At 38.7% G+C, this 14,098-nt stretch overlaps 1 protein-coding gene across 1 annotated transcript; it reads right to left on the minus strand.

Annotated features, from left to right (window-relative positions):
- LOC149021246 (protein TIC110, chloroplastic-like) lies at positions 1–13,992 on the minus strand. Its single transcript, XM_089149504.1, has 15 exons — positions 13,217–13,992; positions 12,584–12,643; positions 11,587–11,710; positions 11,415–11,483; positions 11,212–11,310; positions 10,852–10,918; positions 10,453–10,517; positions 10,253–10,347; positions 8,974–9,098; positions 8,782–8,882; positions 2,864–3,080; positions 2,350–2,504; positions 2,012–2,137; positions 678–1,649; positions 1–565 (listed from the first exon to the last, which is right to left on the minus strand). The coding sequence occupies exons 1-15, from the start codon at positions 13,846–13,848 to the stop codon at positions 398–400; spliced, it is 3,075 nt and encodes a 1,024-aa protein (XP_089005630.1). The 5' UTR covers positions 13,849–13,992; the 3' UTR covers positions 1–397.
- Positions 13,993–14,098: the final 106 nt, after the last annotated feature.

Consider the following 14,098-nt stretch of genomic DNA (forward strand, 5'->3'; position numbering starts at 1 on the left):
TTGAGAATTGTGTTTTCAATTTTTCTCTTCAAAAGCAACAACAGATATAGTCTGGCACATTTTGAAATAATGAAGCAATCTAAAATTTATTGACCTATTCTCAGCAGTGATTATCAGAAGCCTCTTGCTTTTACACTAAATGATTTTCTTAGCACCCCAACACTTAATTCAAAAATACCAAGCAATAAAATCACCACTACCTACCTAAATCGGATGACTAACAGAAAAAGAAAAGACAGTAGGGAAAAAAAAATTCTTTACAGTTGTACCTAATTAAGCATGAGGAAGGGGGTGGCGATTTAAGGAAAATGCACCAAATCATGGGCAAAAGAACATCTTCCTGTGCCTCAATGGTTGGAAGTCCTCTATCTCCCACCACTCGTATAGCAGCAGTTGTTCAGTTACTAATGCCCAGCAGATGCCGTAAACGGCTAAGCTTCTCCGGTGCCGGCTCACTCTTCAGATATATGCCAAATAAATCGGCAAGTTCCTCCAGCACCTCCCATGATAGGGGTTCGGCAGGCACAGCTTTGTCACATGCTAACATGTCATTAAGAGAGGAGACCTGCACCCACAAGACAAAAGTCAAACTAAGCCTTAGATGTAGCTGGGTAAAAGCAAAACTCACTAAGAGCTAACAATGGTCATCTAACAGCAGCAGGCTACTCAGTTCATACCGCTTCTTGATGGTTCCTCTGCCGTAAGAATGCCACAGCCTGAATCAATGAGTTGGACAGCCTTGTCTGAGCAAGCTCATGAACAACTTTTTTCGCTTTCTCAGCATTTATACTAAGATCTATTGGAATCTTCTCATATACTTCCTCCGCATCAAACTCCCCAGTTCCCGATGAGAAAATCTCGTCAACAGTTTTTTTGAAGAGGTTCTCTCGTAAGCTTTCCAAGATCATATTTTCCAATTCCACATTAGCTTCTTTAAGTTCCCGAATTTGCTTTATATTAAGCCTTCCTTGACTGATAGCAGTTTCAATTGCAGCCGCCATCTTAGTTGTTGTAATACTCTTTATAATTTTTTGTGCATACTCTAGTGGCAAACCTACCTGCTTCTGTACATCACTAAGCTGCTCAATTCTGGACTTTGTAAGCTTCCCATCAGCTAAAATCACTTCTGCTTGTTGCCTGAAATCCTGCTCAGAAAGACTCCTATGAACTCCAACAATCTCCTTACCAGTCATACCTAATATCCCACTAAGCTGGTTTAGTAGCAGATACTCAGAGTTTTCCCGCTTTGTGGTGATTTGGACTCCAAATGGAATACTAGTGACCTCTCCAGTGTTGCAGAAAAACAAGTATGTCTTATAAAGATCAACCCTATCCCTTTCTGGTAGGTCATCCTTTAGAGTTATCTCTGTTTGACCAGGCTTCCCTAGCTTTGCTTCAAGCTCCTTACTGGGCCTTGTTTTCCTCAGACTCTGAAGGGATTCCCATTCCTCTTCTTCATCTACTTGTTTCTCTTCCTCCTTGACTGGCTCTTGTGGGGCAGTATCGGTGGGTTCTCCCCTGATATCTGCAACTAATTCAGTAACAACCAAGGTGTTAAATGCGATCATCTTCTTAAGCTCTTTACTGGCTGCAGTACGGCCACCAGCTGCTCGTGCTCGTTGTATGTAGTTCATAAAAATCTTTCGCACCTACATCCACATATGGAGTACAGAAAGCATAAGAATTGGATACATAATATTCTTTGGAGGTTCACATGCCTAACTACCATACAATCGTCTAGTCCAACAGGGTCATGCACTTGATGCCATAAATGGACAAATGAAGTCACAAAACTAATGTGAAAGTGAAACAAACCTAACTTGATACATGATTCTAATTATTAGATATAGTATATTGAGTTCAATGATTGAGGGCAACTCAATTATATAACACAGGACATGTCTCATCGCTTAGGAACAAAAGACAATAAACAAAGACACATACAAAGTAGTAAAAGATCCAAATAATAATCCATGGAAACAACATCTAGAGAAAGACTGATGATACTCACTGCTCGGCTAGCAATGGCCATGGCAAGTTCCCTTGTTAAGCGTAAACCATGTGCAGCCTTTCTTACAGAGGCTCTGACATCAGGATCATATCCATCAACACCAGAAGCAACTGCATCCCTCACAACCTGAAATAGGACATAATATTTTAGGGTCAAACCCAATAAAAGAAGCCAGCATTAGACTGGAAGGATTCCATCCAAATTCCAACTGATACAGAATTAAAATGAATCAAGAGGAAGGCTACAGACTCGAAGAAATGACAATAGTTAATGTCAGACACAACAAAAATAGGGAGCATTCTGCACACACACATAAAATAATCAACATAATAGTTCACCTTTTCAAACAGACTGCCACATATATCAGCTTGTGCTGCTTCCACAGTGGATTGAGAAATGCAGAGCATAACTCGTAACCGCAACAACATAGCAACATCCTCCTCGCTCAGTTCTCCATCAGCAACAGATTGCTGAAGCTTTTGTCGATAAATTTCTGAGATGAAATGAAAAAGAAAAAAAAATTCTTAGCAAGGAGATCGGATTTTGGTACTAAGAAATATAAGGACGCTACAGAAACAGCCAATGCCAAATGGTACTTTGCCTTTCCTACAGCAATAGCCCTATGCAAAATTTTATAATTGTTCCAATTACAAAAACAAAAGTATTAGTATAATTACTTGACAAGAACAATAGAATATTTTAAAAACACATTAGGCAACTTTTGTAAGATACAGGAAGAAATCTAAAAGCAAATAATATCTCTTGCCCATAAAGGGAGGCGCCCATACAGATAAAATAAATAGGATTTTCAATGGTTAACTTGAGATAATATAGCTCTGAGACACAAAATACCTTTGTGGATCTCACTGGCCTTCTGTGGATCAAAGTGTAATTCATCACAGAGGTTCTGAAGGAAGGCTGCTTTGCTGTCTGCAGCCTCCAAATCACCACCAGAAACAGACTGTGAAAGACGTCTACGGTAGACTTTTGAGGTAATTTCCTCCATAATCGCTTCCGCCTCACGTTTGCCAAGACCAAATACATTCTTCAAATGGCTCAAAGACACAAGCTACATAAACAAAAAAAGGGAGGAAAACAAGTGTTAAGATCCATGCCACAAAAAAGTTATGGTAAATTTAAAAGAGATTTTCAGGATGTGATTTAAGCAAACCAAGTACTATCAATAAAAGGCAAGTCTAACATCCACCTAGTTTGTGCATGGTGGAAGTAAGGGATTACCAAATTACTATAAATCTCTTTGTAGAAGGGTGTTGGGAAATTACTTGCAGGGAATTATCCATGACCTCATGCATCGAATCATCCACAAATCTATTTTAATAAATTATAATGTCAAAATTCAACAAGACAGATGACTATGACAATCAGTAACTCTCTCTAGCTTCCTTAATACTCCCCACTTCTTTCTCACATAATCCGCTCACTACCAAGACACAAGCAATGTAGAATTCTATAAATAGGATGATCTCTCAAACCCCAAACAAGTCAAGCTTTGAACAGACAGATCACCTAAGTGTTCAACAAGTCAAGTCAGTAAGAAAGTTATTTGCTCCTTCTCTTGCAGTTAAGGAACAATGACTTGTAAAGCAATACCAGGCATCCTAAATGCATCTGCCTCCAATACGTGGAAAAGGCAAAGCCTCTGAATCATTCCTTAATATTTTCTTTAGTACTTATGGCTTTGAAATGAAATGCTACAAAAGGATGGCATTAACAAGTCTAAACAGCAACTACACCAAAAGAAGAGGAGCTGGCAGACCATAGTTGTCAAGGTGTCGCCTAGGCGACGCCTTGGCGTCCTGGCGGAGTTTGAGGGGATGAGGCGAGAAGTGCCTCATGTGGAGTCCATAAGGATGTCGCCTCAAACGCCTCGGACCCTAGGCGACCGCCTTTGTGGATTTTAAAAACCACCATATTTTTATTCCAAATCAAAGGCCAAAAGAAATTAGATTCCAATTGGGGATCATCTAATGGTTGAGTGCTTATTATAAGTTTTACATGAAATACATGGGATCAAAGAAAAAAGAAACCCTGAGAATTTCACTCGAGACTCTTCACTCTTGCGAGCCCTAAGCCCCTAATCTCTCATCGTCTCTGCCTCTCCCTCTGCTACTCTCTTCAGCGTCCACTTGATCGACAACGAAATCAGCAACTCCGGCAACAGTCATCGACTTCGGTGACAGCCAAAAACATCACCAGCAACAGCCAGAGATGCTGTTACTCTCTCAGCTTTTCATTTCTTCTATCAATGCCTGCTACTATCTTCCAGAGTTCCACTCGATGGACGGCAACATCCAGCGACTCCGGCGACATCCAGCTACTCCAGCGACAGCCAGAAACATCACCGGCGACACCACTATACTCTCTTTTTCAGTTTGGGAGGTCCAAAATTGATCGACGCTTGCTGCTACTCTCTTACTTCTTCCCCCCCCCTCATAGGCTCATACGAAAGCCACCGTAGTTGCAGAGCTTGCAGTGACCAAGTTGCAACGGCTTCCGGTAACTTTGGTCACCATCTCAAGCGACGGTATGTCGCCGGAATGCTTTTTTTTTTCTTTTTGCATTGTAACAATGTTATAAGTTGCTACTTTTAATTTCTGTTTGGATATTGTTATCTGATTAGATAGTTACATGTCAAGTGTGCCCTATTTGACTTACTCCTCTGTTATTCTGGAATTTTGGTTTTGATTTCCTCTTGGTTTAAGTCTGCATTGGCTGTTTCCCGTTTTTGTTATTGTTTAGGCTTAAAGTTATTTGGGCAGTCTTTGGTAAGTGTTTCTTTCTGCTTTTCAGTGTTAGTATAGAGGATGTTGCAGCCATTATGTCTTCTTTGTCATGATTACTACTAATTTGGTAGATCTGTAATTCAATACAAATTCCTCTTATTCTCTTCATATTTTTACTGCAAGAGAATCTGGATTGCTGTTTTTTTATTGGACTACGCTTATACAATTGCTTGATTGATTGTTGGATCTAGGTGAGGTTTCAGCAATGATTGTATTCTCATAGAATGATAGAATGGCATTCAACCATAATTATTTGCTCATCTATTCCTTTGACCAAGTTCTATTTGTCTAGTGTCTATTTGTTTTGCTCATGCATCTATGTGTTTACTATTTAGTTACATTTTATCGTATCTTGATTCTTGTTAATGATAGTATGATACTTGGAATTTATTTAGGACTTACTATGTGTGGTTTGTAGTATGTTGGATGACTTGAGGTAGCTAAATGGCTAATATTAATTTTTTTTTATTATATATAAGATAGGTTTATAATGAATTAATGTATGAGATGTACACTAAAAAGTAAAAATTTCACTTAAAACGCCTCGACCACCTCAAAAGCGCCTCGGAGGGCGCCTCATCGACTCAACTAGCTAAACGCGCCTTGCATCGCCTCGTCGCCGTGACAACTATGCTGCAGACTATGGAGGTCTGACCAAATTGTTACAGGCTCAAAAATCAAAGTATGCTAAAAACATTGGATGATTGAGTGGCACCCAAAAATAGCTAACACAAATAAATTTCACCCCTTTATTCATGTTGCCATATTGGATAATCTCAATACTCCATAGTTTGGAGATATGTTAGTTGACAATAATTCATCAACACCTAGGGGATGTTTGGCAAATTGGACACCTTAGTGATGACCTATATCAGTAAGGATGGTTTTGGGAATACAAATGATCAGTTGTCAAGGCAGCAGGTGACCAAAGGCAGCAGAGGGGAGTCTAAGCACTTAGGCAACAAGGCGCCTCACCTAGGAATTCAAGGCACCTTCATGTTATTAGAGTTGGTCTAGGAGTTGCTCCCATAAGTGATAAGCTACCAGAAAGTCGTTTGAGGTGGCATGGCCACGTTCAAAGGAGGCCTTTAAATGCCCCCGTATAGAAAAGTGATATAATCCAAATTGAAAGAACTAGGAGAGCTAGAGGCAGACCTAAGATAACCTTAAGAGAAGTGGTGAAAAAGGATATGCATAGGCATAGCTTAGGCCTTCTATCTAGCATGACCTCAAACAGAATTGATTGGAGGGCAAAAATCCATATAGCCAACCCCATTTAGTTGGGAAAAGGCTTATTGTTGTTGTTTGTTTGTTTGTATTTCATATGCAACAATATGTATCCTATATCATCAAAAAACAGTACTTGACACATCAACTCATCATATATCAACATTAAGACTCATCCAAAAAAAGTAATCAAATATCAACATTTAGCCACACCAAGTCATCAACAACCAATATTAAACAACACAGTCATCAAAATCAACATAGAATTAGAAGAAATAAAAATTGAAGGAGCAACCTATTGGAAGTCTGAAACACAGACAGTGTACATTGGTTTATACAGTTCTTGGAAATGGTCATTGTCTTGGTACATTCAAATATGCAATCAGGCATAGGTTTAATTAAGAATAATAACGTTAATTTTTTCATTAATTTTTCCTCCAAAGAGTACTAAGAAGGTGAGAGTCCACAATTATTTGAAATTCATTAACATACAATTTAAAGTCTTTTACAGATTTAGTTTCACATTAGGAAAGACGATTTTCCTTTTAAACATCATTGATGGACAAATTTTGAATTGAAGATTTTAATAGAGAATGATGGCCGCCATAAGCTCCGTGTCTCCTGCTCTCCTCTTTGATTCCTTCTTCAATTTCTGTTTTTCATCTCAACCTAACTCTATTCCTAGTTTCCCTATTTTTCCTAAAATTGAATTTTGAGCGCCCCCCCCCCCCCCCCCCAAAAAAAAAACCCCATTTTCTGAGTTTCTGAGCGGTACAAACAGAGTAGAGAAAAGCTTGCTGTCAATTAAGCATTGAAGAATGGTTCTGAGAGTTAGAACAAAGGAAGCTCATCTAAGCACTTAGGCAACAAGGAACCTCACCTAGGCATTCAAGGCACCTTCATGTTAATTTTTCATTTCAGTTTTTCATCATATATCAACATTTAGCCACATCAAGTCACCAGAAACCAATATTAAACAACACAAAGTCATCAAAATCAACATAGAATTAGGAGACATAAAAAACTGAAGGAGCAACCTATTGGAAGTCTAAAACAGACAGAGTGTACATTGGTTTATACAGTTCCTGGAAATGGTCATTGTCTTGGTACATGCAAATATGCAATCAGGCATAGGATACTTAAGAATAATAATGTAAATTTTTTTCACTAATTTTTTCTCTGAACTCTGAAGAGTACTAAGAAGGTGAGTCCACAATTATTTGAAAGTCCTTTACATAGCATTTAAAGTCTGTTTCAGTTTTACTTTCACATTAGGAAGAGGATTTTCCTTTTAAAGGGGGAAATAACCCCATCATTGATGGACAAATTTTGAATGAAAGATTTTAATTGAGAATGATGAATGCCATAAGCTCCATGTCTTCTGCTCTCCTCTACATCCTTCTTTGATTTCTCTTTCTCATCTCAACCTAAGTCCATTCCTAGTTTTCCTGTATTTCCTAAAATTGAATTCTAAGCCCCCCAAATCCCCCTTTTCTCAGAGTTTCTGAGCTGTACTAACAGACTAGAGAAAAGCTTGCTGTCTGTTAAGCATTGAAGAATTGTTCTGAGAATTGGAACAAAGGACGTTTTCTCCAAACAACTCAACCCCCTGGAGCTCTTTGGCTTGAATTGCTCCTTTCACTGTGAGAATCAAAACCATAACCAGATTGACTTCCTCCTTCCTGACAGACCTGTGTTGCAGGAATTTTGCTCTAATCTTCCACCACTTTATGGATTTCTACTTGTGTGGAATCAGCAAAGCTAGGTTAGAGATACTACGCTTGAAGTTTTAGACTCGTCCGACTGCTGGAAGAGTTAATTCCACTGAAGCTTCCTCAACCATTTCTAAATTTCTGAATTACTCTTTAAGGTTGAAGAACAAATATGTTTATGAAATTACAAGAACACCATCGTTATTTATACAAAATCCTTTTATCTTCATTGATATTATTCTGTTTACCCCCACTATAAGTATTTCAGTTCCAAGATTCCACCTCTACCCTAACCCACGTTGAACCCCTTACTTTTAAGTTGTGATAAGTTACAATCTCCATTACATCATGTTAACTACAATTCTGCCATCCTTATTATAAGGTTTGCTTATTCAAAAACTCTGCCACTGGTTTGTAAAACTTCAAAATATTTTTTGTTGTGCCACTACTGCTTATGAATTGAGATTTCTAAAACTTGGGTAGGCCGGTGCAATTTGAGGAGTAACCTGACCCAGACCAGAATCAATATGCACTGTGTTGACCACCTCTCTACTTTGCACCGAGATATTTTATTTCTTTCACATCGTACATCTTACAAACCCAACACAAGTGAAGTGTATTTTGTCTGAGTGTGTCTCCAAAACTTGCATAGAGGGCAATAGAAGCACACACAAAAGAATCAACAGAGCGGTCATTTTGCATTTTATGGGGGAAATGTGTATGACAATGATACAAAATGCCGTTAAGGAAATTTGGTGCCATAATATTTGAAGTTCGAAAGAATCAATCTTACAACGAATATGTAAAATAAATTCGTAATACCAGAAGTCGGACTTTCAAGTTAACCCAAAAAAGAGAATAAAAAAAGTCAGACTTTCAAAGTTAACGAAAACTAAGTTATTTCTTTGTAACTAGAAGTTGGAACTTCACGGTTAAAGAAAACCCTCTATGTTAGAGCACAGTATAAATGTCATCAACACATAAGCAGATGGCAACCAAATCCACAGAGAAAGTTGAGAGAGTATACCTTATTTTCTTCCAACCGTCCACTTGACAAAGATTCTACCACATAAGCTCTATAGAGGAGCTTCAAGTCATCCATACTTCTGTCACCATCAAACACACCACCTATCCCAGAGAAACAAGGAAACCGTAACTTACTCTTAGTACGCATAAGTAACAGAAAGCTCCATTCAGTCAGAAGTAGCATGCCTCCTACCTATTAAAGAAACAGGTCCAACCCCAGGAGCAAAACATTCAGCTTCAGGATGTTGGCTTAATGACACAAGCAAATTATTAAATGCCAAAATGTCATCAACAGCTTCCACCAGCTCTGTTGCTCCCCTGCAGGAAACCATAACTGGATGATATCAATGTTTTGTACACTCAGTTAATCTTCATTATTTATTCAATAAGCTCATTATAAATGCTCCAAGGAGAATTAGGCTACTCCACTGAAATACTTCTATTTTGATAACATTCTCATGCATTACAATGAACAAGATATCTTCTACCACTTATAGAATGAGACAGGGGGCCGCCCCCCCCCCCCGCCCCCGCCCCCCCCCCCCCCCCTTTTTTGAAATAGAAAATCCTTGGTTTTCTCCATTCTCTATCTTTAAATGTGAGTACCCTATTCTCCAAAAATTAAAAATAAAAATTTAGATAAAGATGATGGGTAAAATGTCTTAATAATCTCTATCTAATGGTTTCATTCATCCCTGTTTTAAGGATAAAGGTTAATTCATAATCTAACGTAAAGACTAGTCGATCATTTTTTTTTTTTTTTAAAGGGCTCTACATTAAATATATTTATTATGAGTTTTGGTTGCAGGGGGTGCTATTCCCCCTCCCCCCCTTCACCCCCCCCCCCCCCCTTTCCACCCCCCCCCCCCCCCGGAAAAGAAAAAAAAAAAAAGGGGAAAGGGACTAGGATCAAAAGGGCAAGAGCTTGGAACATCAAAACTCAACAAAGAACAACTTTAAAATGATGAAGCCATTTTTCATTGGTGGCTCCAGGAGGGTGGATGTCTGCAGGTGGGAGGTCATGGTCCCCAAATTAGTGGATTGATCAATCATAAGGTCCCCAGCATTTTTGCCACTTTCCAGCTAGAATTCTAGCTGGCAAAGTGTTAAAATGAAGCTCAGAAACTCTAGGAACATGGGAAGGGTGAGTGCTGAGTGCACAGAGTAACATTCAGCTGTAAAGTACAATGATAAATGAACATAATGGAGGACATATGCTGAATTCAGAACTGAAATTTCACCCGCTGCTGATTGAGACCACTCAACAGATATTTAACAGTTTGAACTGCCAAATAAGCTTCAATGTGTCCCAAATGCAGTATGATGTCAAAAGAGAGATTCTTTTCAGTGGTGTGGCTGGAAGAGTTATTCCACCTTCATAGTTTTGCTCCTCCTAAGGAATGAAGATGCATACACGACTACACAACCTCAGGGTACGATTGAAACATGAATTAAAATAATAGGTGTCATACACTGCTCTTGTCCTGGACTTCGGAATATTGAGTGCCTTGGAAATGTTCTCCTCAACCAGTTTTCTTGCATGCTCCCGGAACATGTCTGCAGCAAGCTGTGAAAAAACAAAACCTACTGCATCTATAAAGGTTGATAAAAACTGAAATCTATAGAAAAAATTTCCAAGTCCTCATATTAACCAGCCTACAAGAATGCCTACCTCCTCAGAAAGTTGATATTGATGGAGTGCTTCCCTCAGGCTAACAAGCTGATGTTCATCAATTTCTATACCCCAAAAAAAAAATTCAAATTTTACATTTGAACAGCAAATGAAGATTGTCATGCACAGACAAATAAACAAGCTAAAAGATGCTTGCCAGAATTATAAACCAAAAATTACTGTTTTATGTACTACTTAAGCTAAAACAAACTAATCGAATAACAAAGTAATAAACAAAGGTACAGCCCAATAAAATATTTCTCTTTCATGGATTTCTCTTCTTTTCTTTTTGAAACAAGTAAAATTGAATGAATGAAGTAATTCTATTTCACTACAGCAACAGCCAATCAAATGAACCAAAAATCACTTTATTCATCACATTAAGGTTCCTTGAATCACCTCTGCTGACTGAATTTAGCTTCATCGCGTAGAGTCTTTGGGCATTGTCCCGGACAGCAACCTCAACCTGAATGATGAAAGAAATGAAAGAACTAGGCTTTTAGTAGCAATAAAAATATGAGCTCCAAGCAGCTTGCAACTAACTAAGTCAGTATACAAGACTTGCCAAACAAAAAAATTATCTGGAAAACTAGAAGATCACAGATTGGCCTTCTTAAGTGAATTTACATATTCCTTCGATTTCCATGTCAGAAAAATACAACAATTGAATACCAAATACAGCTCTAGCAAAGAATAAAGAGTTTGAAATATTATAAGAGAGTTAAGAATAACATCACTTGATGATGAATAATGCAATACCTGAGAATCAGTAACCTTGAACACACGCTTCCATGGTAAAAGGAATGTTGATGCTTCCCCAAACACGAGTGTGGAAACATAAATTAGCTTCTGAAATGCCTGCACTGGAGACTCACTAATAATGGTCAAACTTCATATCATCTCTCAAGTCCCAATGCAATAACAATCTTTTAAAAACCAATATAACAAGTCACAAAACCTACTCGAAGCTGCTCTATACTATCATCACGATCACCACTTTCCAGCCTTTGCCTGAAGATACGCCTCCCGATCTAAGCATTAAGCACATAAAACTCAACCAACGAAGGAATAAAATACGAGTACCATACAATGATGATAATGATAATAATAACCAAATATATATACGCTAGCTACCTCCATGTGCACAGCAGCTGCATCTGGATCATCAATGCCAAGAGCATTCTTAAATTTCACAATAGTATCTACTTCATTGCCTTTAAGATTCCCACTTCCAGGTGGAATAACAGAAGATACAAACCTAAACAGACAAAACACTAAGATCATATTAAGGATATCCACAGTAAAAAGCCAGACAGTTGGAGGAGTCCGAATACAAAATCATGCAGGATTGGAGAATGCAAGGAACTCAGGTCATTCAAAACAATATACTTGTTAATACTAGTATTAAAAGCTTGTTTTCATTTTTATATAAGAAAATAAATAAAAAATGATAAAAGCAAGAGAACAATAGGACACTGGGACTTCTCTTCTAGATACTAGATAATGATTACATAATCAAAAGTTAATATTGGTACTAATACATGAGGATTATAATAAACCTTGGTGAATCTTTCCTTAATAGCCTCTGAGATAGGCATGCTTACATAGCCCACCATTATGAGCCACAAGGAGATTGAGCTCTTCAGAGAAAGAGCCACAAAGGAAAGTATACACCTATGGATCAGCAATGTGTCCAACCAGAAACCCATCTCAAGTTCTCAACCACATGGCCTAAGAGAAAAGTAGAAAATTTTCAACCATCTAACAACCTTTACACATCCATACATGGAAAAAGTAGGTTGAGTCAAATTAGTAGATAGATAAGATGGAGGCATGGCATGTCTATAAAGTCTAAGGTCTTTAGACAATTAAGAGATGCTTCTCTTAACTAGGCATTGTGAAGGAACCCATTATATAACCTCTGATAAGAGAGTAAACTTATGGTGATCATGAAAGCAGATCAGCGTTCCAAAAACATTAGGTCATGGAAAATGCCTGACGTCTTAAGCAGCATTGGCCCTCCAACTAAGAAATATATACTTCATTTTTTACAAGTTGAAATAGGTTTATAACAGTATATCAACAAATACTGGGCATCTGCAGCTGATGAAATAATGAATGTCAGACTTACCGGCTATACAATTCACAAAGCTCCGCATTGAAGGCCTTGTCTTGTTTGCTAACCCCATATCTGAAAGGTCCGAAAAAGCAAACTGAAAAGGCAGAGAATGAAAGAAAAAAAAACAAAACCATTGGACTCAATTAACAAGCTAAGGGAACTCAAGGCAACGAAATTGCTGAAGAAAAGGCACAGAAGCAGGCTGAACGTGATGCCGAGAGAAAGGCGAGGAAGGCCGCAGAAAGAAAGGCGTCAGAGGTCAACCCTAAGGAGGTTGATGGCTGCGGAGAAAGAAACTGTGAAACCAGACGCTCAGGAGCAAACCATCCATGTGCATGATGCCAGTGGCGATGAACACATCAAGCCTACGCCAATAGCAATCAGCACTCCGGCCTTGGTCTTAGAGGAAATGGAATCCATTTTTCCGTAGAGGTTGGAAGGAGGCAGAATATTTTTCTCCATTCCCAAAATACAAAATAAAAAATCCATAATCTCATCACAGGCCCCGCAGAAAAAAAGGCTTGAATACCCAAAACTTCTTCACGGGGCTCTGACGAATCTGATAATGTTGGTTAATACAACCCATGAGTTCCCACAAGTATATAAACTAGAAACGATCAGCAGAAGACAATGTAATAAACTTACTTCTTGACTATCCCTTCAACATCTTCCCTCGCTAAAGCTCCAGGATCATCAGAACTAAACACAAAATTATGCAAATCCACGGCAGCAACCTCCGGTAAGCAAGCATTTAACGCATAGAAGACAGCACCACCAGCGGTGGCAAGAGCAATGGCACCACCCAATCCCGTATTTCGAGACCCTCCAATCCGATATCCAAGCCCATAACCAGCAGCAAGAACACCAGCACCAGCCACGACGATTACCGAACTCGCTATACCAACGGGTGACAACCCTCCAGCGAGTAACTGGAATCCTGTGAGCTCCTTCTTACCCCCAAAGATTTCCGAATTCACTTGATTGCTTTCTTGCGTTGCATCCTCGGCGGAACTTCGAATCACAGATACTCCATGTGGGCGTCTTCTGCTGGTTAAAGAGTTTCTGGGGTTTCTTATAGGTTTTATGAATTGAGAAGGAGAGAAGAACAATGAATGAGAGGAACTAAAAGAAGACGAAGAAGAATGAGTAGAAAGGAGAAGAGAATTTCTGGGGTTTCTTATAGGGTTTATGAATTGAGATGGAGAGAAGAACAATGAATGAGAGGAAATAGAAGAAGAAGAAGAAGAATGAGAATGAAGGAGAAGAGTGTGATTCATTTTTCCAAATTCTCCTCTGAAGAGGAAAACGAAAAGTAGGGTTTGGGAATGATGAACCGTGAAGACCTACAGCGACGGCTTCACCAGAAGAGAAGATGGAGATGATCAAATGGCGGCATTGAGCAGAAGCAAAACGAGAGGTTATTTTTTTGGTTGTTTAATTTTCCCTTTTTCGGAAAGACTCAAGTGCCTCTTTAATGACCCAAATGTCCTTCACAATATTTTAATTACGAGACCTTCCAAGAAAAGC

The sequence above is a fragment of the Hakea prostrata genome, chromosome 3, assembly GCF_041222555.1.
Source record: "Hakea prostrata isolate BN-2017 chromosome 3, UWA_Hpros_2, whole genome shotgun sequence".
Lineage (NCBI taxonomy): Eukaryota > Viridiplantae > Streptophyta > Magnoliopsida > Proteales > Proteaceae > Hakea > Hakea prostrata.

What these genes read in the sequence shown, in the direction of transcription:
- LOC149021246 (XM_089149504.1), bottom strand. Translation starts at nt 13,848, where the DNA reads ATGAATCACACTCTTCTCCTTCATTCTCATTCTTCTTCTTCTTCTTCT. An exon ending in CTTTGTGAATTGTATAGCCG is followed by an intron (nt 11,711 to 12,583) that starts GTAAGTCTGACA and finishes TTGTCTGTTTAG; the next exon opens with GTTTGTATCTTCTGTTATTC. An exon ending in CAGCTGCTGTGCACATGGAG is followed by an intron (nt 11,484 to 11,586) that starts GTAGCTAGCGTA and finishes CTTAATGCTTAG; the next exon opens with ATCGGGAGGCGTATCTTCAG.